The 26,969-nt window shown below is 44.3% G+C and overlaps 1 protein-coding gene across 2 annotated transcripts; it reads left to right on the top strand.

Annotated features, from left to right (window-relative positions):
* The first annotated feature begins 898 nt into the window (after positions 1–898).
* rell1 (RELT like 1) lies at positions 899–23,995 on the top strand. 2 transcript variants are annotated; one of them, XM_070993174.1, is made up of 7 exons: positions 899–1,115; positions 7,818–8,033; positions 12,518–12,589; positions 15,804–15,858; positions 19,321–19,569; positions 21,956–22,088; positions 22,741–23,995. In XM_070993174.1, the coding sequence occupies exons 1-7, from the start codon at positions 1,091–1,093 to the stop codon at positions 22,774–22,776; spliced, it is 786 nt and encodes a 261-aa protein (XP_070849275.1). In that variant the 5' UTR covers positions 899–1,090; the 3' UTR covers positions 22,777–23,995. The 2 variants fall into 2 exon arrangements, 1 of the variants encoding a protein (XP_070849275.1); XR_011603572.1 differs by having other exon boundaries at positions 982–1,115; positions 19,321–19,577; positions 22,741–22,752.
* The last annotated feature ends 2,974 nt before the right edge of the window (positions 23,996–26,969 follow it).

Below are 26,969 nucleotides of genomic sequence, written 5' to 3'. Positions count from 1 at the left end.
TGGTGTCCCGCTGTGTGCTGTAAATAGAAATCATACTTACTTTCTGTTTGCTGTCCACAAACTCTGAGTTAAACTCTGAGACAGCATATTTGAAGGCAGCCAGGACTGATTTTTTCTCCTTCTTGTCTGCGGACAAGCGGGAGTGTCCGACCTCCACAAACCCTCTGGCAAAGGAAGGAAAGGATGAAACATAAGAGAGATGCATGTATTCTTAGTTTTGCTGCTTCGCGTTGACCTGCAAAGGTGGCAGAGAGACCAGAGTGATCTGTGTGAGTGTGTGTGGAGATGCTGTACCTGAAGAGCTGAGATATGGGGTATGAACTCCACACCCTCTCCTGGTTGTGGACCTCCTGAACAAAAGGAGTCAGTGTCAGGAGGCTTGTGATACAAATCAGTGCAGAAGCCTCAAGCGTGAAAACATACATACTTATTCAGCAAATGTGCAACAGTATTAGCATCAAGATACTGGACACTTACAGTAACAACAGTACAAGTTTTCAACATGCAGAGAGGTCCATTTCAGAATAATGTATTTCATGTTGTTGGAACATAATTACTGATACATTCATGAGTACATGACTTTAATATTACAGGTAGTAAAGATGGAATGACAGATTAGATCAGGGAACAAGACTTAATGATTTCTGGAACAGGAAATTCACACGCTGAATATGAGTATAAACGTCGCCTCATAGCAATAACACATCATAATTTATATGAGCAGAAGTATAAAGGAAAGGGAATTGACATGCTCAAGTAAAGTACTCATAACTTCAGTCCAGTATTTGAGTAAATGCATGCCTGTGTAGTACTTTCAACATTGCTTTAAAAAAAAAAAAAAATCAACACAACGAAGACGGAAGTAGTAAGAAGTGAGTCCTCTCGCTCCTCCTCCTGTGTGCTGCTCTCTGCTGGAGGGAGGACCGCGCACAGTTTAGGGCGTTTCTGCTCACTGGAAATTAGGAAATACGTTGGTGTTTGGAAGAAGTCCCTCCTTTACTTCAGTTTGACCTCAGCTGGTGGCGAGTAGAGCCTCCGACTGCCGCCTGTACCGAACATCACCGCCGGCGAGCAGCGGGTCCGTCCATCAATGGCCAACTCAACCGTCTTTACGCGTAAGTTTCCAGCCGTTTATCTTTTTCTTTCTGTGTCGAGAAGACACAGAAAACAGGTGAAACGTGAGAAATGCCGCCAGTGTTTACTCGTCTCTTTGGCGAGTAAACATTAGTAAAAGTTTGGCTCTGGTTTTCAAACAGCCAGAGTTCATTAAGTTTACAGTGTCGTCGGTGTGTTGATGCTAACATTTATGAAGCGTAACGTTAGCTGAGCTAGCATACAGAAAGTTTGAGGGGGATCCTGCACGCGCGCACACACACACGCACACACTCAGCACGGTGTGACAGCCAAACTTCAGTTAGGCTGTCACTGCGTTGAAGGTGGGGAGCACTCATTTATAACAGGATTAGATGCTATAAAAGACACTGACAGCCTGCTTTAAAATGTCTCTGTAAACACAGTATGGAGCAGAAAGCATGAGTCCCTCATTATGAAGGTATTTCGTGATGGCTGTTATATAACCGTGCCGTGAAAACAAACTGTGCTTTATGATATTCAGTCAGTTAGCATTGAAGCATGTCAGCCCATGTCAGTGAATTGGTTTTTGCTGCTGATCTAGCTAAGCCGTATGTAGTGTTGTCTCCAAGTTATGCTGCACTTCTGGCTTTATTTAAGCAAAATTTTCCAGGGTTTTATTATCCAAGAGGTTTTTGCTGCAGACTTTCTCTGCATTAAACACGTAAAACCTCAGAGGAAAACCTCATGACATGTTTCCGAGGGCAAACTTAATTGCCTATCAAACCAAATTAACTAATTACTGGTTTGAGGATCCATAAGGGTTGTGTGTGTCAGTGAAGGTCTGTGTCGCTGCAAGGCTTGCCTGTAATGTGTGAGATGGGAAAACAGCACTGTCAAAAGATGTATTAACTCGCTGTGTAGCTTTAAGTTATTTGCCTGAAGTAACACCCACAAAATGTGGTCTTAACTCCATAAGTGACAGGAAGTAACTTCCTAGCTGTAATAATATTGGAGTAGCACAAAATATGTATATAGCAAACCCAATCTGCGATGTTGCTGTCAGTTCAGTGAAGTGTGTGTTTGAACAACGTGTTTGTCCAGATGATTGTTCGCCAGCCTCTTTAAGCCCTCAGGAAGAGCCTGTGAATATGTTGAAATACTGCGAGGGCCTCTTACGTGTCAGAGAAGAGCGCTTAACGTGTCTCTGCATCAAGAAATCCCCAAGCCAGAGTCCTCCCGTAGCTCTAGTTGATGCTTCAGTTTTCTTCATAACCTTTAATATGCCAGGCCTGTTTCCAGTTTTCATGGAAAGTCCACAGGAGTCTGTGGCTTGCAACAGGCTGAAGCCTCACGCTCATTGAATTAGACGTAGTCATGCAGTATGTTGGCTTGGTGTTCAGGCTGCATGTAATGTGCGTGTGCGTCTTCACCGCCTCATGCATCAGCCTGAATGCTCTCCCAGCCGAGCTTGACGCTCATTTGCAGGCTGATTGTTGTGGTAGAGGTCAGCGGTTCCTAAAGTTGGGGTCGGGACCCCTCAAGAGCTCCCTCCATAAATGTGAGCAGCCATAAGATGATTAAAGGAATGAAAGATGAAACAATAATAATTGATTATTTTGCTGACTTCTGTCTTTTTTTTTCTTTTAAAATCCTGGATACTTTCACCTCCTCAGGCCCGTAAAAATCCTTCAAAGGAAACCGTTTCTGAAGGAAAACGTGTGCTCATGGCCCCACCCAATAGCAAGACCTGTGCTGAAGGGTCACAAGCACATGTTGCTTTGTTTTTGCCTTAGAGGCAGAACATAAAGCAGGTATGGGCTGTTGACTGGACAGTAGCAGCAGTAGCAGCAGCAGTATTTGCAGTTAAGCTGAAGGGGTGTTGCTCCAAAGCACACAGATATGGATGAGGTAGCCTTGCTGGTGAAAGCTCTGGGGCCGTGCCAAGGCTCGCATTGAGCTACATTTCTCAAGTTGCAGCAGTAAGAAGATCCTCTGCTGCTGTCTTCTCGGTAATTAAGGTGCTATTCTTGTTTCGTATGTGCCGAGAGCTGAGACAGTGTGATGAATACATGATTAGTCATTTGGCAAAGAATTAATGCATCCCCTCCATCCAACTGCCTTTTCTTTGTTTTGCTGATGATGACATCTTGGGTTTTTTTTCCCCCACTGTTTTCTGACATTTTACAGACCAAACCTTTGATCGATTCTTTGAGAAAATTACTGGCAGATGAAACAATAGAATATGCATCCTACACATGACAATCTGGTAATTTAGAGAACTCTATTTCTGGGCTATTTGTTTGAATCTGAATCTCTGCCTCCCAAAGACGATGCAGTGATTGTCTCATTCTTCGAGCGAAATTTAAATTACCCGTGAACTGGGCAGCGTGCGGTTCAGCAAGTTTTTTTCCACACTGAGTGCACGCCTCCGTAAATGCAGCACTGTATAAATACAGACATACCAGCAAGCAGAGGGGGATTATTTAGCATAACGTGACGCCTGAGATCTTGCAATTGCCTGCAGTATCGGGACTACAGCGTGACTGTAAGTGAAGCGGTGATTCTGAGAGGTTTCTTCTCCATTTGTGAGCGAGCTCACTTAGTGACTAAATGGATGAACAGCGCTGTCTCGCGTGATCCGAAATGAGTTGTGGTTCGTTTAGGTCTACAGGTCTTAGATTTGCTTTCCTGGCCGCTCATGATTTCCTAAATGTGAGGAAATGGCTGAGCCACAGACGGTTTGAGCCTTTTAACCTTTAACAGTGTTGAGATGAAGGCTGCAAACTCTCCGCCTGATGTGTTGTTGTGGTCCATGAAAGCCTTTAATGTACACCTCCTGTCATTTTCTCAACAGTTAAAAAATATTCTTTACTGACAGCTATGTTGTATATTTTTACAGCTATTCAGCAACATTTTGATAATACTCTTTGTTTTGGGGCTGCCATGACAAGAAAATAAAGATTTGAGCTCAGGCTGGGCAGTTTGGACTGTGTGTGAAAGGAGAAATGTGACACATTGGGCAAGACCGCTCTCACCACAGTGATTATAAAATGACACGTACCGGTGAAACCAGGAGGTTTTGGCCATGTCGGCCATTTGTAGCTTGAGCTGTGGAGAAGCTGTTGAGTCTCTGTGGGCTCTGTGTGCTGCACTTCCTGGGGAGCACGAAGCACTGTGGTGTTTTGGGTGCCCAAAGTTTATTGTGGACGGTGTCTTTACAAATGAAAATGAATATGAATACAGCCTCTCGCTTTGACTCCTTCAACCACTTCTCCAAAAACCTATCGATATCTACGTCTTTCGTGTTGTTTAGATGTAGGCCTGTCTCTCCTTCCCACCACAAACGTGGGCTTTTCTTTGGGCACGCATCTCCACCCCAGCCTTCAAACTGTTGCCTTGGCAATGCCCTGAGCTGACTGTACACACTCAAGAGGCCTTCACGTGTGTCCAAACAGCAGTTAAAACCCAAACTGAGACTGTACAGATGCGTACATTCAGACTATTTTCATATTTGCAGTAGTAGTAGAATATTATTGCTTGTAAAACAGGCGAGAGGTTGTAGACTCGCTAAACGGTGGTCAATGAGGAGACATCAAACAGTCCCGGTTTCCTTTCTCTCTCTGTCTGAAGATGAATAAATGGAGGGGAATAATGCAGTTAGATCCAGTTCAGGATCAGATTACTGGCTGAATGGAACTGAGCGGTCAGTCACGGTTCAGAAAAAAACGCTCCTGAGCTCTTGTTTTCGTAGATTTTGCTCATACGAGCACTGTTAATGCAATGTTTGCCATGAAGTGACTCACAAAGTTGGAAATTATCTGAGAAAATGTAATTTTGGTTCCCAGACACAGAGCGTGCTACCTCGTGGCATGAAGTCTTCTGCTTATGTCAGCAGGAAGGAACATTTACGTCCTCTTTTCTGACGTGCTCTTTGGCATTTGCGGTGGGATCATTGACACGAAATGCTGATAAGCAGTGGGTGTTTTCCATGCTCCTTGTGTGTGGGTGCTAGGAAAAGAAAAAGAAACAGAAGATAAAGGCAAAGAAGCCATAAATACGAAGAGAAGAGGCAGAACACACTGCTAAACTGTCTCACAGCTCCCTTTTTGGGGTTATTTTCCAGGTATTTCACAATCACAAATCATTTTCCCTCATGCCTTTTTGCAGAGATTGATTTTACATCATCTCATGTTGCAGCAGAGACGTCGATAACCTTCAGGCGGACAGAACTTCTCGCAGCGTAAATCCTCATAAAACTGCAGGAAATTAAACTGGCAGAACCGTAATGCCGACCTGTTCCGCCTGCGCTCAGCTCCAAAGGATGAATCAAGTGAAGGATTTGACTCAGACAGACAGAAATACTTTTGCTGATACGTTTGGGAATCCCTCTTATCAGCGATGGTGTCAGCGAGTTTGGAACCACTCCTGTCTGAAATGGTCGAATTTGATGTTTTCCTGCTTCGGTGCTCAGCACAACTGCTGCTCACTGGAAAGTGTTTTCCTCATAGCCAGGATCACTGGATCTTTCAACCTGGTGTGTAACACAGTATGTTATTGAGACGTAATCTCACCCCAAAGTCAAAATAAACACAGTTCATTTTCAGTAGGCCTTTACACGAAGGCCTGATCCTGCTGTCAGTGTGACACCTGAGCGCTTCGTTCAGTTAACAAAACAAACCAAAATGCACAAAGCCAGCAGAGTTCTGTGTTTTTAATCATTTGAGCAAATTATCCAGCAAAAACGCCAAAGATTTGCTCTGGTTTTTTATCACCGTACATAAAATATTTTTGATTTTCACACTTTGCACTTTCACACTTTCGTGCTTTGTACTCCAGCACCTGCACAACAGCTTCCCTGCAGATACATTTTTCAACTTTCGCTTCTCGTTTCGATCTGCGCTGAAAGTTTTGTGTTTTGGTACTCAGCTGAAAGTATATCTGTGGCGGGTAGCTAATCAAAGCCTTTAAAAGTTGCTTTGAATTTGAAAACAAGCTGGGAAAAAATGCACTATGGCAAAAAATCCCAGTCACACAGCATTACTGTATGAATCCTTTCCAAATCTGCGCCTGTGTTGTCACTCATATATATTTTTTGGCTGTCCTCGGAGGACTTTTATCAGCACCAGCTGTGGGGGCTCCTCCATTCAACCCATCTCTATTTCCCCCCCCCAATGCTTTTAATACAAGCTTCAAACTGGCCCATGATCATGCGTGAGTCTACTAACTGTGCAGACATAAGAACACAACAGTCGGTCACAGGATGGTCAGTGAGCAGACAATGGTCTTTATCAGTGTGCTCAGCCCGATGCGCTGGGGAACGGGGACAATGGGAGAGCACAAATGCCTGCGTGTGTCCGGAGGCACATGGTAGGATATGCAGATACACGCCTATACATGCACACGGTGCCGTGGTACGCTTCAGAGTGGTGTGAACATGTGATTTGATTGTGCTGTGATTGAGATCCTATTCAAACTGTGATCTACACTTTCTCTCTCACTATGTGTGTGTGTCTCACTCACTCATACACACAAGCTCGCACACACTGATGCAAACAGGAAGCCAGACAAAAGCCCCCTTGTGCGTTGCGCTGGAATGCCTCACGTGGTGCGCCAGCAGCCAGGGGAGCTTTCGCCTATGGCTGACAACAGGTCACGACTCTGCGCACTGACCTTTTGACCCGATCGCTCTCAAGGTCCAAAATGCAAAATGTGATATTCATTCAGCTTTCAGTGATGCAAAATGCAAAGTCTGCAACAGAATTACAGGTTTGAAATTCTAATGTTTAAGCAGATTTTTGATTTTCTTAAAAGTGAGGATCTTCTGCTTTGTTGCATATATTCAGTAAACTGAATATCTTTGTGTTTTAGACTGTTGTTTGGGCAATACAAGCAATATGAAGATGTTACTTTGGTCTCTGGTGCCACATATCATGAACAGTGAATCAGGGATGAAAATAATCATCCCTGAAGCGATGTCTGAAGTACTTTGAACTGAAAGTACAGTACGCTAAGCTCAGCACCCTTCCCAAGAGTCAACCCAGATGGGGCTAAAGTCCAGGTGGGAGAGGGAGGCTTCAGCGAGATTGGCAAAGTTTACGGTCTCTGTTCTTTTAGTTGAAATCAGGTACAATAAAAACCAAGATTATCACCAACCCAGTGTGTGCAGACTGAGTGAAAGTGTTGGAGCAGGCTTAAATGCACTTCCTCTGCCTTTTTCAAAAATAAAATACAAAATATGACTTGACATGTTCATTTCACATCAGGAGCAGAAGGTTTAAAAGGCATTTTAATGAAAGAATCATCAAGAGAGAGAAAACACTGATTGTCCCCCTTTCCTCCCATCCAAAGGACACTTGTAAAGCTGTCTTTCAGCAGCCTTGCTGTCATCCTCTGCCTCTTCACGTGTCACATTTATTATTTTTGGTTTATCTGTTCTTTCTCTCTGCCTCTTTCACCAAATGAGTCCTCGAAGCGGTGGGCAGCTTGCAGCAGACCGAGCTGTTCGAGACGACAGCAGGCCTGATTGGTCCAGGAAGGGAACATGAAATCTCTGTCATGTCGCAGCTGATAGCATTTAAATCCCCTCAGCTGCTCAGCTCGGGCCTGGAGTGAGTCCTCAAACTCACTCTGGATATCAGGTTGCCATCAAGGGCGTTGTAATGACAATCCGCGTTTTGTTTTTGTGTGCAACAATATTTAAAATGATTATTACTTTTAAATCTCTGTTTCTCTCCATCCTCCAGCGGATCAGACTCCAGATGCTGGAAAAGGTGATGGTGCAGCAGATGCGGGCAGACCAGACTACATGGCGTTCATCCTGGTGCCTGTTTTCTTCCTTCTGGGCCTGTTGGGGGTGGTGATCTGCCACGTTCTGAAGAGTAAGGGCTATCGGTGCACCACTGAAGCCCAGGATGGCGAGGAGGAGTGTGAAGAAGAGAAGGATCTTGAGCTGGGTGGAGGTAAGGAAACTGGAAATTGTTTAGGCAACTTTAAACACTCTTAAGCTGGACTCAGATGACAGGTGTTTGAACATCCAAGCACGTTTTGAAATCCGGTTGCGTCACGCTCATATGGAGAAACTTCACAGATGCTCTCCTAATTACAAACATGCACACAGTACAAGATTTGAAAATAATGAAACACACAGCAGGATGTTATTAAGATGATGGGACCAAAGGGAGCGCCTCACGTGATCTCTGCCACGTGATCACATCAGGATGCAGATGTAAGCAAAGCGGAGGCTGATGTGCGACAGCAGCCTGCTGGAGTGATGCTTTGAAGAAGAAGACTGAACGAGTCAGTGAGAAAATGGTGCACATACTTCAGCAACAAGTGGAGTGAGGAGATTTTAACTCGTCACTCCACTTAAGTGTGCTCACTAAAGTTAGCCTCAAGTGCGAGAAAGATTCACTGTTGCTTGGTAACACTTCTGATTTCCTTTCGTCTTCTTGTGCAGTTGCCGCTCTCATCGGATGTTTTAGGCCTACTGGGAAAGCACTGATGCAATCATCCTTAATACCAAACATGCTTGATATTAACGCTGCGTCGGACGCGTCTGTAAGCAGTTCGGGAAGTTTAAGATGAAATCTGGAAACCTCTCACATTAGCAGATAATTTGGCCTGAACATCGATACAGACCAAAGTCCCAGACCAGGTTTCTCCTGTGATTGTTTAGATAAATTGGTCCCGAAGTCCTGCAGTCTGATTTCCACTTTAGTTCTTAAACAGAGTGTCTGACAACATTATGATCAGCTTTGTGTGTTTATTGCATCCATGTACTCATTGTTTGAAGGCATCCATCACGCTTGTGCAGTACACGCCCGACATTATTGCTCAATCAGTCTCCATCCATCCATCCATTATCTATACCGCCTATCCCTTTCGGGGTTGCGGGGGGCTGGAGCCTAACCCAGCTACAATGGGCGGGAGGCGGGGTACACCCTGAACCGGTCGCCAGCCGATTGCAGGGCTCAATCAGTCTCATATTTATCTAAAATGGAGATGAGATTAGATAAGCGATTTCAAAGAGAAGAAGCTATAAATTGCTGTTATGCAGATGATATATTATCAGGTTAGACGCAGCTCAGTCTGTTGATTAGCAGAGAAGCTTTTTATCTTATGTTGTCAGTGTTGTAGGTTTCTGATGCAGTGAGGTTTCATTGACTTTAAAAAACCTTGTTCATGCAAAGGTTTCAGTCCTGGTTAATTTGGTGACACCAGTGGTTACCGTGGGGTAATAGTTGGGGCTGCAAACACTCCCTGAACAACTGCTTTGTCAGGATATCCAACAGAAGAACAACTGCTTCGTGTGTTTACATTGCAGCCAAACAGACAAATGTTGTTTTCACAAAGAGGCCAGTCAGTCGTCGTCGCACACACAATCTGGTTCAAGGCGTCACACAGCATGCGTAGTTTTCCACACAACAGCAGGACGCTGTGAAGTTGGTTTGCTTGAGTTGGACGTGCAGAAAATTACTGTTTTCTTTTCAGACGAGTGATGAATGTCAACAGCAACAAATGTGCTCGCGGTGTTGTGTTTCCTGCGGCTTCCTCGCAATAAAAGCCTCCTGTGTTTGACCAGACGAACCTTTAAACATGAGGCAACAGCGGCAGGATGCTTAGTCTGCAATATCTTAATGCAGCTCCAATTTGGCAATACTGCAAGATTAGAATACAGAGCATACAATAAGGATCGATTACGTGCTGCCATGTGTCCTGAGGTGCTCGTCATGCTCAAATTGAGTCTTCAAATAATGACAGCTGCTGCTAACAGTAAAGATTACTCCATCAGGAGGTGATTACAGAATGTAGATACATCGAAGGGCTCTTAAAAAACTTTTATTTATATATTATTTTAACTTCTTCCACCTCGTCTCCCTCTGTACTTCACAACAGCAGCAAATGAACAGAAAAATTCCGGTTAAGTTAAACATTACCTGATCCACTATCGGGCCAAGCTCCCTCTCTCTGCGCAGTCACTCAGACTGATTTTCAATCAGCGGAAAAGTAAATGCCGAAGCAGCGATTTCTTTTGCGTTTCTAAATTAGTCACTGGTCTGCGTGAGTTTTTTGAGGATTTTCCGGTCATGTGATGGCGAGATTCAAAGTCGGCAGTCATGCAGTAACATCACTGCATTCCTGAGATTGATTCGCTTGGTGTGTGGCAGGCATTTCCATAAGCCTTATATAATATTAAGACAGACTATGAAGCTACATATGTCAGAGCTTATGTAAAGATTTATTTTGTGCAGTGCTTTTTAAATGGTTGCATTGATAGTTGATTTTTTTATTATTATTATTGTCTATGTCTCTCTTTTACTCTCCGCTGTCTGTAGCAATTTCATTTCCCCGGCGTGGGATTAGTAAAGTTTTATCTTATCTTATCTTCTGCGTGAATCTTCAGAAAACCCCTGTGAAATCACAAAACCATAAGCAACGTATTGCAGTCATCATGTGGTTATCTTGACAGCGCTTTTATCATTGTCTTGTTAAATCCCGGCCTTATCTCAGCCATATTCCTCCGTCTGTGGAAGGAGTGGAGGCCTATAGAAACCAGGAAGACTTTTGGCGCTCGCATCGCTCATGTTCTGACTCAACCAGGGGTGTGTTAAGCGAGGTGAAACAAAAAACCTCTCTGCACAGGGCCGGTTAATTTCCCTGGGCTCGTAATGATAACTGCAGATAACGCTTAATTGCCGCGAGCCTTGTGCGTACGAGTTCCATGGCCTCGCAGAAGAAGAAGAAGAACGCAGTCGACTTTCTGAACTTCACTCGCTTGCTTTTCCCAGTTCTGCATCTGTCGTGTCACTTGTTGAGCTGAGAGATGTGCTTTGCTCTCTCCTCGCCTCTCTGGTGATTCTCCCGTGCAGACGTGAACCCTCTGGCATCACCGGGTAGCCCTGAGGTATTTCACATGCATGGGAGATGATATAGATAGAGGGAACTGCTTGTACGCCCTGCCTGCCTCCTCACGTATCTGTTTATCCACAGAGGACCCCTCCACTGTTTTTCACGCTTCTCTAATATTTCCCATGCTGGCCAAAGCCCTGAACCTGTCCACTGAACTGTGTTAATTATCACCCCATGTGTTAGGTGGAGTAGGTGTTGGATGGGGAGACGTAAAGCTGGTTCAGCACTCATAAGAGCATTCAGGTTTTTCCCTGCTGTCTCTGTCTTACTCTGTGTCTTTGCTCAGTGTGCCCAACCCTTTTTTCTCTCATACGTCGAAACAAAAGAGTAGGAAAAAAAAACCCCATTGCTTGTGTGCCTCGCTCATTCAGTCAGTCTCGTCCTCTCTTGTTTCGTAACGATCAGGTTTCCTCTTTCATTTCTCTCTCCGTCTGTCTGCTTTACTCTCTCGTGAAGCTATGAGCGGCAGCCTTTCCCACAAATTCCTGAAAGAGCGTTATGTTTGTCAGAGGGGAGGAAAAACTTAGGAGGCAATCAACAGGAAGCTCCAGGAAGTGCCTCCCAGGGGTGTGTGCTGCTTCTGTTTGGTCTGCAGTCTTGAAGCACATTTGTATGGATCTGTGCACATATTGATCATGTCTCCCATGATAGAAGGTATTTATAATAAACGATGATCAATGAGTATATGATGATCGAAGTAGTAGAAGCATTTGTTTTTTATTACACTATTACAGAATAGGCTCAAATGTTGATTATCGGCAGGTGTAATTGCACCTTTAAAGCTCCTATAATCAATATTTTTCTTTGAAAGGGGTCCCTCACAGTGACAAACTCACAGAGAGTCACCAAACTGTGCACCACAGCTCCACAGAGCGTTTTAGCATCTTTCTGCTCGTTGTTTTGGTTTTACGGCCCACAGCTCTACTGTTTTGTTTCATTCTCGCTGCTTTTATCGTCATTGGTCATTTAAAAAGCTCTAAAAGGAAACTAAATCAGAGTTAAAAGTGAATTCTGGGCATGCATTTTACCAGTTGGCGAAGTAAATTCGAATTACACCCCAGATCTGCTGAAGGTGTGAATAGGCAACTGGTTGCTAACAGATGTTGTGTTTGTAACTTGTAGCGCTGCCCCCAAGTGGCCGACATTTGAATAAATCCAAGTTCAAGACTCCAAAAAACCATCATACCAGACAATATCCACTCTCATGTCGCAATATTAGTATTATATCAATATGGAAAAAGCTCCATGAATTCAAGAGGGAGTTTGCATCACAGCTCAGTATTTGCATTCCTGCCCCAGTTTGTAATTTAAGCATTTGTAATTTAAAGGGTCCTCGCTCTTGGGGCCTGGAGTGTTCAGGTGTATTTATAAAAAAGCTTTTAGGCTGCATCGTTTTCTGCTTTGCTCGTCCTCTGTTTTATATTAAGCTGGTGACTTCTCCTTTAACAGGGATAATTTTCTGTCCGCTGCTTCAGGATATGATCATTTTGAATGCTGAAATGCACTTATTGCTGTTTGTCTTCCTCTCCTCCAGACCTGAATGACACCTTCAGTGATAACAACGACACAGTCGGGCAGATTGTCCACTACATCATGAAGAATGAAGGTACGTGTACAACATATGGACTGACTAACACGGGCTAAATCAATTCCTTTTGCTGCCTTTCGATTACACATTTTCCGTGAGGTTTCTCTGCTGTTTTGCCTCTTTCATGGAAGGAGCAGGTGTTTCTATGACTAGGCAGAAGCTGAGGATATAGGGCTGGTGTTATGACGGTATATTGGAGTAATTGTGGTATTAATTACTGTATCGTGATTTGAAATGACATATACTGTGATGTGATAGAAGATTTTACCCATATCGTTCACCTTATCCAGATACATCTGACTCACTGACTCTGACTCTCACTGACATTTGACCCTCAGTTACGTCAAGCCCTCCTTCTAGGAAGTCATTACAACTAGCACTCCAGCATTGTTTGACAGCTTCATTGTCACACACATTCAGGGACGGAAGTGTGTCAGTGCCTCTGTAGTAATACTGGTGTGCATGCGGATGTGGGACTTGGGAATGAGGGTCTTCGAGGAAGTTCAACGCCAGGACAAACTGGCCACTGCAGAGGAATTTGTGGGAAGATTAATGATGACTGTGGTTTACACAACACGGTCGGTCACATTAGTTTCCCATTGAAGTCACCCGAGTGTTTTAGCTGTTATTTCATTGCCTCATTCCCACAAATTGAAATTATTTCCCTTAGCTGGAACACGAAGGGAAATTCCTAATAAGTCACAGCACCCTCACGATACCAAGTAATTGCTTTTTTGTTCGGCTGAGTTAATAAATGGCAGCAGGAGAGATACTGTAAGAATCAATGCTGGGATTGTATCAAATCCAATCAGCTTGATTAGTATGAAAACACATGGCTTTCCTGACAGTGTCGATGGCAGCGTTTCCCTCAGTGCCAGTTACACTCCCACAGCAGTGGAGCTCTACTGAAGTCAGGCTAACAGCTGTTAATACTATTTGTAGTTAACCTTGATTTAAAAGTCATTTTGCTTGACACTTGAGCAATTTATTGGACAGAGGGGCTCAGTTTCTGGCAGTGTCGCTCAGTTTCCATCGACAACTAAATCACACATATGTCTTTGCAGTAACAGGTATACCCCTACACCCTATTGAGGATTTATAAGCAGTATATCAACATTTAATAAACACTTATTGCACACTATTTTAGTAGCACCAAGATACCAAGGCAAACTACTTTAATGTTAAACACCATGTGGCAATTAACCTGATTCTGATTCAAGGTCTTTCAAAGTGTTTATTGATGTAGTTCAACTCCTCTTTGTATGGAAACAAATACTGAATGGCAGTATAAAATAATATAGTCGTAATAATATAAAATATGTCTTTATAGGAGAAGTTAAAATATATAGAAATACTCCACATTGATACAGACTTAAATGTCCTTTTATCTGCTTGTAACTATGCTATAATATGATAGAAATAATAATTATGTGTTAATTTAGTTCTTATAGATGATAAAAAAGGAGTTTTAAGTGTTAACACTGTTAATTTATGACCTTAGATTACGCCCTTCAAAAACCACAAAGAAATCTTGTTGCTCTGGCTTCAGTTTACCATGTTATGGGCTTTATGGTCCTTATGACCAATATGAAGCAGCCTAAACTGTCCTCCACGTCTCATCCTGATGTCTAACATATGACACACGCAGGCAGCAGCCGTGCACCGTGTTGAACTCTTTGTCCACCCTCAGGAGACGAACTTTGAGCTGACTCATCACTGCTTTGGTCCTCACGGTGTTTGGAAGTGTGACTCACCCTCACATTGTCGGTCTGGTGACACGGTGTGGAAGAAGTTATATACTGTGTATATATAGAAAACTTGAAAGCTTCATTACTGGCAGCTCTAAAAATCTAGTTGCTGGTATTTTTTATGGGGATAATAATCTGAAACACAGGAAGTGATCTGTGTACTTCACGTTTCCACCACCAGCCACAGTTTTGTATAAATAAATATGAGAACTGAGTTGACGCCACAAGTAGCAGTCGTAGGCCGTATGGATCGGATAGATTACATATGTTTGCACCAAAATTACACCCTTCAGTTGTCTGCCCTCTTTCGTATTCCTGAAGGATGAACAGATGGATATACTCAGTGTCTGTACTGAGTCTTTTTTGCCTTTAAAAGCTAAAATAGCCCATTACTACTAAAGAAGTGACACCAAAACCTGTTACACCCAGCACATAACACAAATAGTTCAGTTAAACAAACGCCTGAAGAGATTTCCTCTTTCACAAATATCCGTGACTAAATACACCAAACAAAAAGTTAACGTTTAACAGTCAAACTCAGCTAATCTTCTTTATGAGTGCGATCAGATTTTATTGACAGTTACGTTGTAACATACCCAACTGTCATAAGTTGTCCAACCCTGACTGGTGCACAGCAGATGTGACATCACCTTTTTCCAAAACAAGTGAGAAAAGCAAGAAAACAACCAGAACTGAAAATATGTTTACAGGGTATTTTGAAGACTTGAAGGCTGAAAGAGAAGCAAGAAGCCTTGCACAATAAAATGAAGCTAAAGAGAGTTCATAATACTGATGGGCTAAAAATAACAAGCAGTCATCAAGGATGTTCTTGTGAAACCCCCCCGCGCTGTGTGATGGCATGAGGACGATAAGGAGGACAGAGGTTGGAGTCAGCACATGTTTGAGATAAAACCATATCATGAACCGACATTTACTTGCAGGAGTCATCTCTCTGTCTCAGTACAGCTATTTTCCTAAGGTGTGCACAAATTCCTTTACCTGTGTACACTGTGTGAGGCAGTCAGTGAACGCATCGCGGCCACGCCTGAGAGACGTCCTGCCTGTATATCATAGCTCTGGATGCTGCTTTGTCTGGGAGCAGAAGTCGGGTTCACCTGCAAACTGACTTTTATTTTCAGAGTTACGCTCTGGAGTTGCTCTGACAAAAGTTTTCCCTGGTTTGGCATCTTCCCCTAAGGTTGTTGTGTACAGTAATTATGTGTTCAGTGGGTGCATGTGATGTGGCGTTTAATTGTGTTAAGGACTTAATCTGCTGTAGCCATCTTTCAATAAGCACTCTGCTTTTGAAGTCACTGGAGCGTTCTCCGCGCTAATTCCCAACACTACTTTTATCTCTGCCTCTCGCTCTTCCTTTCTTCTGTCTGTCTAAGTGTGTAACTCTCTCTCTCTCTCTCTCTCTCTCTCTCTCTCTCTCTCTCTCTCTCTCTCTCTCTCTCTCTCTCTCTCTCTCTCTCTCTCTCCAGCAAACTCAGACGCCCTGAAAGCCATGGTTCATGAAAACAGCATCGATTCTGATGGGTAAGTTTCCTCTGGCTGCAAAGCATTCACTGTCTCAACCACCAGATGGCGCCATAAGCCTCCTTGAGAGCCTGTCGGTGGCACTCCTGAGCGAGAGTGAGAGTCGCCAGAGCAGGAAGTGAACTCACAAGGCAATCAGGCCACATTTCTCTTCTGATACTTCTCCATATTGGCAAGGTTTGATGGAGGGCGAGCAGCTGGGGACTTTTCCCGATATGCCATCGTGCCCCATATCACTGTATTGTGGGATGATTAAAGCGTATTGAGCACAGTTGTTTGCATGTTTCCTGGTTGGATTCTTAGCCACGATACAGTGAGTGTGATCATGAGTCCACTTAAAAAAGGGGTGCTGTGCCAAAGAAACCATATCTGGTTAGGCTGGCATGCTGGCAGTTTGGTAAAAGTAAGGGTATAATACAGTAAAACAGTAAATATCTTTCCAGCTGAGCATATGTCAAAATGGATGAGCAGATTATCACACTCTCTTTAATGTTTTTCACAGCGTCCCAGCTTTGTAGGAATCAGGGTTGTACTCGAGGCTTCACAAGTACAGCAGCCTGCATTTGTGCTGAAACAGTTCATTTCTCAAACAAAAATCCCAAATGTGTGCCAGTCCAGCTTCTCAAATGTGAGAAGGATCGGGTGCTTTCATCTGTTTTACTGTAAGTTAATAATCTTTGGGGCAAAAACAAACTATTTGGATACACTGGTTAGACCAAGAGATTCATTTTAATGACTGGAAAACTAATCAACAGATTAATCAGTGAGACCCGGCACGACAGGCCTGTGAAGCTTGGTGGTGTTCATGGGGCTGTAGTAAGAGAAATACTCTGCATCTGAAGAGTTTGGTGGGGTTTTTTTTAACACAAGAGTGTTAACAGTTAAAAAGTGTTAGCACAGACAAACGCACAGTTCAATGTATTCCTCATGTAAGCTGCAAACATTAGCATTTCCGGCTAAATCGCTCACTAAGTGGTAAACGTTACTACTGTAGTTACTTCCAAGGTCCTGTAGCTTTTCATGTTTTTGTGAGGTAACAAGTTATGCTTAAAAATAAAACTTCACGGTGGCACATCCACTGTGTCGTGTATATGTGGTATCCAAGTGTAGGCTAACGTTAGCGTCTCTTTGGTTTGGATTTGGAGTAAACTGGATTAGGGAAAGTTTACACTCCAGCTGAGATAGTGTTACTTTTACCAAACACACTGGTTCGTCTTCATCGCAAAAGACGTTTATCCTCAAACATTAAAACATACTTTTTGAAGATTAAAAACAATAAATCATAAATCTAACTTCTATATATAAGCTAACTACATAGGCTAACTCTACTCTACCCAAAACAAAGCTGTTTCTTATTTCCTTAATACATCATTGGCTGGAAATGAGAGGCTGCTTTGGTCTTCTTTGTGAAATCAAGCACGAGTGGTGGTGGAGTAACAGGCGCAGCAACAGCTATTAAGCTAACAATGAATAGCTAACTTTAAAGTGCTCTAGCCTGCATCTGATGGCCTTCAGTGGGTCTCTCACATTTTGACATTCACACCTGGAATCAAAGGCTGCCTGGCTGCCCCGCGTCGTGAGAAGAGGTGGTGGTACAGGCTGAGATTAGATGTCTTCAGGTTGCTTTGCCCCCGAGATAAGGGGAGAGGGAGTCAGGCTGAGAGACAGGTTGGAGGAGGAGATGGCCTCGACAGAGGAGGACTGTGAGTAAATTGAGTTAGAGGAGTACGTTTTCCCCTCTCTCGCCTCCTGTCATCTTTCTCGTCCCGCCACATATTGTTCTGGGAGTGAAGGAGAGAGATAAAGAGGGGAGAGATGTTCTCCTTTATACAGGAGGACCTGTGTGGATAAATGGTGGGAGTGTTGCCTCTGTTGCCAAGGATTAGATCTTGAGGTATTCTGCTCAGTCACAGTGTGGAAAAATCAGCAGAAATCTGCAATCGCACACATTTTCCCGGCCTCACTTTCATGCGTCTCGCTTCTTCACTTCTCTCTCCAAAAATCTCTTTTTTCCACATATTTCCTCCGCTTGTTTCCCTCCACTTATTTGCCCATTTGGTTGAAATTGCTCTCTGTGGTACTCCCTCTTTCTCTTGCTGTTACTCTTCATATCTTCCTCTCGCTCTCTCTCTCCCCCAGCCAGGTTGGGCAGCCTGCCAGTGGATCACTTAGAGATGGTGGAATGGGGGGGAAGAGGGGTATCGGCGGGGGTAATTTATGGGACACTTAAGGGGGGGAGAGGGAGACAGACAGACAGACAGACAGACACGCAGGCAGGCAGGAAGAGAGGGAGGAAAAAGGAGAGAGGGATGGAGGGAGACAGCAAGGAGGAGAGCGACTGTAGTGTGGCCAGGCTCGCTATCTGCCTCTCCAGATTTGGCACTTAACTCCCCCTCGCCTCGGTGCTGCTCCCTCCACCAGTCCTCCCGCCTCCACCTCTCCACCATCCCTCAGCCCCCTTTTCCATGAGATGCTCTGCTCACATCAGCTGATCTCCCCTTTGCCATTTTATTCTCCCCCTCTGCTCATCTGGGCTCCTCGCACTGCAAACGAGCGTAATGCATATTTTCTGTGCATTTGGTTTTGAAAAAAAGCCGAATTATGCATCTCACATGCGTGTTACTCACACATTGTTTACACCAGTGGCTCCCAGGCGCGGTCTGCTTCCTGCTTCCCCCTCTCACTGGTTGCATATTTCTACATGTTCGTCTGATCAGATTTTTCATTTGTTTGAATGATTATTAAAAAGGCCTGGGTCGCCTAAAATTATTCAGTAATTCACAAGAAAGCTAAGAGGGAAATCTGAAAAAATGGACCCAATTTTGTGTTTTTTGTTCTGCTTTCCCATCTTGCGACCCCTGTGATTTAACCCACAACCCTTTACACTCACCCTGAAATATGACGTGCTTTTATGTGCCTTTGGTTTGGACAAGGCCACGAAGAGGGGAACTTTTCCAGCGGACCAAGAACCTTGAGGGAACCTCAGAAGTTGTCAGATCAAAGGAGCGTAGCTCATTAATCCCGTCTGTCCCTTGACACACATGCACATATGTTAATGTCAGTGAGTAGAAACCCTGTTTATTCCACATTTGTGGAGAAATAATAAGAAGAGCTGCACACCCTGAAGAAACAAGTTCAACCCTTTTAATACACTTCCAGGATAAATGCAGGTACCGGTTTGTTGTCTCGTGTAATTCTCTCCTGATCAGGTGTCCGGCGCCTCACCTGCTTGCTTCCATTGTTGTTTTGAATCACGGGATTCAAAACAACAATGAGCAAAACAACAACAAGAGCTTGTCAGTAATTGTTTTTGCCTGGTTGTAGTTGGAGACATTAACTCATTTCTGCTGCGATGAAAGAGTCACTGCAGAATTCACCGAGCTTGAATTCTCTCTGTGAAATTAAAGTGTTTTGGACTGAATGTAGGTCAGCCTGTGAACTTCCTAATGTCTGCTTTTCCAGTCCCCCGCTCACCCCCACCTCTCCCGGCACCCCGACCCCTCCGATGACTCCCATATCGCCGGGCGCACCCCCAGGAGCGGCCAAGCACACCTGCAACCACCTGCACACCATCGGCGGCCCGGGCGGCAACAAGAACATCTGCACCCGCTGCAGCCAGAAGAAATGGCCGCTGATGAGGAGGCCGTCGGCCCGTAAATCGGAACACCGGCGCAGCCACCACGGAGAGGTCACAGTCCTGGCTGTGGGCAGGTGGGCAGGTGTGTGTGAGTGTGTGTGTGTCTGAGGCAGGAACAGATGATGATGATGATGATTTCCCTACCTACAAAATTTCTTTTATGAGCAGATGTAAATGACAACAGTTTGCCCCAGAGGCCTGTTAGGTATTAGTGCGCACACGGCACCAAACAGTCAAGCATTAACTCTAAATATTAGTCACTGAGAAATCCAAAGTTAATTGCACAGTTAAAGACTGATGTGCCCTCTGACACCGAACCAGCGACCTGGAAAACGCACAGGTGCAGCGTTCAGGGTGAAGCCTGGGAAAATAAATGCTGCAGGGTTCAGACTGTGTTGAGGGTTCGTGGGAAGCGTCAGTGGTTAATCTGTCTGTGGCAGCGGTCCCTGTTAAACAGCTCGCCAAACAGAAGGAGGTTCTCACCAAACCGAGACGGTGACAGAGACTTTTAGGTGATAGTGAAGCAAACACAACGTCAACCTGCCTGTGTTTTTAATATCAATATGTGTCCCTGCATCGGCAACCGTAGCAGCATCTCACAACAACGATACGCAGTGATCAGGAGAAGAAAGACAAAATAATCACAAAGCAACAAATGTTCAAAATGTAAATGTGAAATTCTTAATAAGCATATTAGTAAATTGCAATAGTTATGTGATGAGGATGTTGTTGTTGAGCCACAGCTCAGCTTCAGTTCATCTCATTTCACCTGACAGTTCTGAAATTAAGTGCGCATGGTTCCCAGCCGGGTGGTTTTCCATCCAAATGCGTCACGAAGTTCAACTGAATTTCGAGAAAATCGACAAAAAGAAAACAAAAACGATTGCTTTTTTCCATTCACTGCCATCATGAGAATATCAGGAGTTGGTTTGTTGAGATGAGCAGTAGGTGGCGCCAATTCTCCAGTCGGGAAAAGGTGAAAGCTAAAAGGAAAAAGTGGAAAAGCTTTTTGTGCTTCATCATCCTTTAATATGACACCTCAAAATGCACGTAAAAATACGTTGATGCAAACTGTAAATGTTGCTGTCATCACCACGTTTAATGCTGGCGTGTTCATTCACACCTGCAAACAAACAATCCAGCCAATCAGAACGGAGAGCTCTCAGTGGGCTTTTGCCTGTTTTTGCACAGATTTCAGCAGTGTAAATTTGGGTGGATGTCAGGCAGATGCTGGTGCCTCCATCACACAGCTTTCTTCATCAGACTGCTGGATGAGAAGTCAGTCCTTGGAAACATGACATAACACGCAAACAAACTGCTTTTGTACTTCATCTCGACAAAGTTCCTGCACCGCAGAACGTCTTATGAGCGGATGTCAGATCACAAACTCTGAAAGAACCAAGAAATCAATTGAACCTGATGAAGGCTGGAGGGCTGAAACGCCGTTAATATCAGAGGTGAACAGTGTTTTTTTGCTCTCTCGCGCTATGATGGATTCTCTTTTTTTGTCCAGTTCTCACAAGACTTTGGGGGTCGGCTGGTCTCGCACACTGAATCTGTGTTTACTCATTCGTTCAGGCGTACTTCATGTAGCTGCCTCACAGTTGCAGCCACCCTGTGTTTCGCCTCTTGAACACTTTTAATGCAAAGCAGCTGGAGTTGAAGCTTCTGCTAACAGTTCAGAGAGACACGGGAATGGCGGACTCCGCCACAAGCAAGGAAAACTACCAAGAATCATAACGTTAAGAAAACCTCTTGTTGAGTTTTTGTGGTATTAAAGATGGACTCTTCTCTGTTGTGTTTAAGACCAAACACCACATTTGGAAGTGAATACTGGCAGTATGGCACTGTAGTAGAGCTGTCTGAGGTGTTTAAGGTAAAGACGGCGTTTCTCAGTCCACCGGTGAACCCGGGAAAGCGTGCAGGCTCGACGCCGTCACGCCGCGAGCGCTCCCCTCCTCCTGAATGTCCTGCTGTGAGCTGATTGGGATGCAGAGAGGTTGCTTTTCATTTGCACACCCAGATGAATGGACGCGTACGCAGAGGGTCAGCATGACCTGGATACGAATATTCATTGGCTGATTTAATTAAAGCTTTGGAGTGTGCGTGCCTTTGGGTGGGTGTGTGGGTGGATGAGAGGGGTCTAAAGTTTAGGTGAGCGAGAGTCACAGTGAGGCAGAAGCAGACGCCAGCTGTGGCCCAAATATCTGACACCCACTGAGTTTATGTTCAGCAGCATGAACTTCACCATGACATCATTCATTAAAGGGCCGTTTTCTCTGCTTTATTTTCAGTACGTGTGATCTAAATATACTTTTTACAAAAACACCAACAGCAAAGCAAAGTTCTGACCTAGAAAAAGCTTTCACTGCAGTCCAGACTTCATTTGGTTTCCAGGCTGCAGAAACCTTCCAGACCTTTTTTATGGTGTGTTTATTTGTTTTGTTTTCTTCATTTCAGGTTCCGGGTGACGAAGTGTGAAAAAGCAGCCAGGGACAGGCGGACCCTGCTCATAACAGACTCCAACGGGAGCGTCCCCACGTCTCCGACAGAGGCGGAGCCCAAGAGCCGGACGGCGTCCGAGTCCCAGCAGGTCGGTATCCTGGAAACTTCGTCGCCTGTGTCGTCTGCTCCCCGCTGACACTCTGTGTTTGAAAAGGTGTTGCAGAATGATTTGTGTTTGCACGATCACAGCTTTGACGATTACAGAACACTGTAATTAGCACTGTTTTGATATACATTGTAACTGTGTTTGAGCCTCAGCTAAATACTAACAACTAGAAAGAAAGAAAGTTTCAAGTAAGAGATATGAATCCATGCACAGACCTTACCTTCCATTCAACAATTAGCTAAATAAGTGTTCTGTCTTTAATCACAGGAACTGTGGTCTGTCAGATGAACATGCTCCAGGTGATCATGAGCAGCCTCTCGATGTCTTCTCAGATTCTTGTGTGACAAAAAAAAAAAAAATGTTTTCCAAATGGCTGAGTTGGCTGAATCAACGACAGAACTGAATTTGTGTTTTGGGTGGAGAGACATGACACTCGTATTTCATAGATGATACAACACATTTAACATCCGTGTTGGTTTAATTTCACACTGTTATCTCAGGTATTGACTTTAAGCCTTCTCATGTTGACTGTGTGAAGAAGAAAAATGCCTTCCACCCAAGAGAGTAAAGAAAGGCTGCGGCGTGGAGGAGTCGATTACTTTCTATTAAATCCTGATTATTTCCTCCCCACCAGGAGCAGACGGACAGCTCGGACAAAGAGAAGCGATAGAAATGAAGGTAAAGCGTCACGTTTTCATCATCTGGACGCTTTTTGAAACCCAAACAAGAACATTGAGACCTCAGCAGTGGAGGAGTGAAGCAACAGAGTGGTCCTGGGGGGGGTCGTCCCTCCACCTTCCTGCTCCGCACGGAGCCAAACGTGCTGCTGATGACGAGGACGGCGGCGGCGAGAGTGGCACGTAGAGTCACGCTAGCCAGTTATTTTTACAAGCAGAAGGGATGAGGTGTGTCTATTCAAGACGCTCCGTTTCCTCCTTAAACAGATTTACAATAGTGCCTTGCTCAAGGGCGTTAAAGCAGGGCAGCTGCTTAACGTCATGGAAGCCTGACCCGTGGATGAGGTCTGCGATGCCTGCACACACGTTTTTATATGAGGAGGCGAAGAAGAGATTTCGCATGTCGGCCAGTTAATTGATAACCGTTCACTCCAGATGAGGGTGGGATTAAATTGTGCGTCGTCATTCCCAAACAGGAAGCAGGAACAACCCGACACGCAGGCCACACAGCCAGCATCCTGTCGCGGCGGGAACGCAATGTCAGAGCGCGCCTCGCCGTCAGGGTGATTAAGCATCATTGTCAGGTCAGCGCGTTGTCAGCTCCCGTCTTGGTGTCGATTTTCCACTCTGACCTCAAATGTAGAAGAGCGTGCAGGATTCTGGGTCAAGCAACACATTATCTCTAATGCTCTGACACGGGCTGCACGCTCGGCGACAGTGTTATTTCCATGGTAACAGCAAACCTCAAATGTGTTAGCAAACGGGAGACATTAGCGGTTATGTCCACATGTATAGACATTTAAAGCCTTGGTTAGGAATTGGATTTTAAAAGACACAAATTTCTAAAGATTTAGAGAATATGAAAATCCAGTGTTACTGGAGTTCAACCTGCACTAGAGACTAAAAGCCAGTTTTTTTTTCAGCCTTTGCTGCTTCGATTTTGATTTCGATTCACTCTGTTTTTAATCTGTCTCACGTGAGTCCTGCGACGCTAAATCGCCGGAGCAGCTCTGTGAAGATCCTCATGAGGTCGGACAAGATCATCTAAATCTACACTCGCCCCAGATCTCTCTGATCCAAACGTTTTTGTTTCGGCTCACAGTCTGTGAATGTCATTTCAGTGTGCCTCATTTTTTTTTTTTTAACTTTTGAAAAAACCTTTTTGTCAGTCATACTTTTGGACTGTGTTTGCTGTGTTTTTATTGTGTAATGAAATAAATAAAGCAAATAAAAATAACTAATACAGATCAAACCATCCCTAATTCACCTTATTATCGTTTAATCACTGTCTACCAGGTGAGACGTTTCATCGAAGTTCCTCTCCTGGCATTGATAAACCTTTAAAAACTCATCTCTGTTCATCACAATTACTGTTTATTATTTTTTTCCATGGAAAAATCTCGATGGAGCCAGATGATTCCAGACGGTTGGAGCTCAAACAGCAAAGGCACGATTTTGTTCTGCAGTTAGTCAAGAAGTGGAACACAGGACGAGGAGATGAGAAATCTAAGTGGGCTCAGGGTCATGCAGAGTCTCATATCTCATTAACAGGGTCTTGTAGCTTAGCCTGAATTTAACAGGAAGTCAATGGAGGGAAGCGGGAACTGGGCTAATGTGTGACCGTCGGCTAACACGACGGCAAAAGTCAGATACTGATCAAGAAGATACCGAGATTCTGAGCTTTAGATCTGATATTTGAGTGAATTGGACCAATAAACTGGAGACGGGCTTCAGCTCTGGAAAAAGGCTTTGGATTTTCACACTTTTTTTGGCTAGAAAACACTGATGGTTGGCTCCACTGGGCTTCTCCTCTGATGCCCCTCATTCATTGTACCCCCGCCCTGCAGGTTGATGTCATTGCTTCCCCAGCTCTGTGACATATGAAGCCCTGACTGTCTGAATCCATGTTTGTGAGTCACTGGGTCACTGCAGCCCAAAGAGGAAATGCTCATCTGCGGCGTTGACCGCTCATTTCGCTCCTGGCTTGATAAAAAAACACCATGTAGACACATTAACGAGGTTAAAAACTTGATTTTTAAAGGCGCTGAAAGCCAGAGTCCGCTGACCTGCAGGCTAACCTCTCCCTCTCCTCCCTCACCTGAGCGAAACATCCATCTTCATCTTCCATTCCGTCTCATTTCCCTCCCTCATCTCTGCGCCCTCCTCGCTCCTTCTCTGCCTTTTTGCGGCGTAATGAAAAGATGATTTGTCTTATTCATCTCGAGTAGGTAGTCCCACGACCTCGGGCTCTCGATCATATTATTTCCAGATAATGGAGATGAGATGGAGATGGAGAGGTGTTTAGAGCCGACGCGCAAGACCGAGGATGAACGGGCCTTCGCTCTTTGTCTGCTTGACCTTCAGAGTCTTATCGGGGTCGCTCATGCGAACATGAACACTTTCGATAAAGGAGACACAAGTTTCTGACCTTAAACAGACTCGAGGAGCAGAAGAAAAGATAAAAATCTGTTAATTTACGTTATTACATCGCTGAATTATTAACATGACGCCTAACTGCTCCGAACAACAGCAGGACGTGATTAAACAAGGCCTCTGAGTGACACATGGCTGCCGCCGGTGTCACTTGACAGCGCTGGAGGGAGGATTGACTTTCAAAGTGTTGACAGGGACGGAGGAACATTTACATGCAGTGGAAAAGAAACCCAGATAGCACACAAGGCGACATCACCCCACCCATGGCTGGAGGCTCAAAGCAGACCTGCCTATTACGAGAACACACACACACTCACACACACACGGGGTGGCTTGAGGGTGTTAAACCAGCCTGAAAGATGTGGTTGACAGTGCAGGACATGTCGGACGTGGAGCAAATATTGACTTGCGTGCGTGTGTGTTTACTTTAGCTCTTAAAGGGACACAGAGTGTGTCGCCGCTTCCCACACTGCATTAAAGCCACGCAGAAATTCCAGGAGGACATTAGGTATGCACATAAAAATGGTATAGATAATAATAAAGCTCTGTTCTCTCTCTTTTGCGTGACTTCATAAGCAGTAAATTTATCTCAGGCACTGAATTATTCAGGCCTCCAGGCGACAGGGTTCCCATGCCGATGCCAGGCTAAGTGCCCTACATCTTATCTTTGTCTCTGGCGATCAGACGAGGATGGCTCGCTCTGGATTGGGAGGAGAGAAAAAATTAAGGGAAACATTTGGGATCAGAGGGAGGAAATCTAGTCAATGTTTAACACCTTTGAACCACATCGGGGCCGTGAACACAGTGACCTTCTGGGACAGCTCACTGCCCACCTTTAACTCAGAGAGAGTGATTCCAGAGGACAGTGAGGAGGGGGAAATGGCAGTGTTTTAACTAGAGTTAAAGCACCACCATCTACCCTCTGAAAGGAAAAATAAGACATTGATTCTTTCCCGAATGAGAAGCTGAGCTCATTAGAAATGAAACGCGCCCTCGATCAGTTCAAAACACTTTGCTGTTTTGCTGTCACAGCTTCACTTGGTCTGGTATGACCAGCAGCTCACAGTATGGTGTCTTTTTTTAGCTAATGTTAGCAAACATTTGAAAATTAGTAAGCTAGTTTTTTTTTAGTTTTTTTTAAACTTGTGCTAACCCAACCCTGGCCACTGACGAGGTTTTCTGATAATCAGTGTTTTCACTGTTATGCAGTAGGGGGCGCTGAGCAGCCGTAAACGACACTGAACATAGGCATTTTGAGTGTGCGTTATTGTGCTTCCTGTGTAGAAAATGATGTCATCTGCAAACAACCAATGTAAATATGAAAATTGTTTTTTTTTCTCAGGTTTTGATAAAATTTTTTCTTTTATGTTTTGGATAAAACTTTCGTGTTGATTAAAAAGTAATGAAGCTTTTTGTGTCTAAAAACAGAAATTTATTTTGACGTATTCACTGTTTACATGTTCACAGAACAAGATACTCTTGGAGGTCTTGAAACATTAGTGAGCATGGTCTAAAGTGTTGGCTGATGGTGGCTAGTGACTTCACACTCAGGAAAGAAAAAATTGATCCGAGTTTCCAGGTAAAGAATTTAATATTTAACCCGAGTGAAACAATTCCAGGGACGGAGGTCTATTTTGAGCTCTTTCTCACACATTCAAAGGTGAAAGACACCATTTAATGTGGACACTGATTAATGCGTGTTCAGCATGGGAAGGTAAAATCAACAAACACTGACAGTTGAGCGGGAGAGAGA

The sequence above is a fragment of the Chaetodon trifascialis genome, chromosome 23, assembly GCF_039877785.1.
Source record: "Chaetodon trifascialis isolate fChaTrf1 chromosome 23, fChaTrf1.hap1, whole genome shotgun sequence".
Lineage (NCBI taxonomy): Eukaryota > Metazoa > Chordata > Actinopteri > Chaetodontiformes > Chaetodontidae > Chaetodon > Chaetodon trifascialis.
Note: the sequence above shows the minus strand (reverse complement) of the source record. Positions and strands in the feature narration are given on the sequence as shown.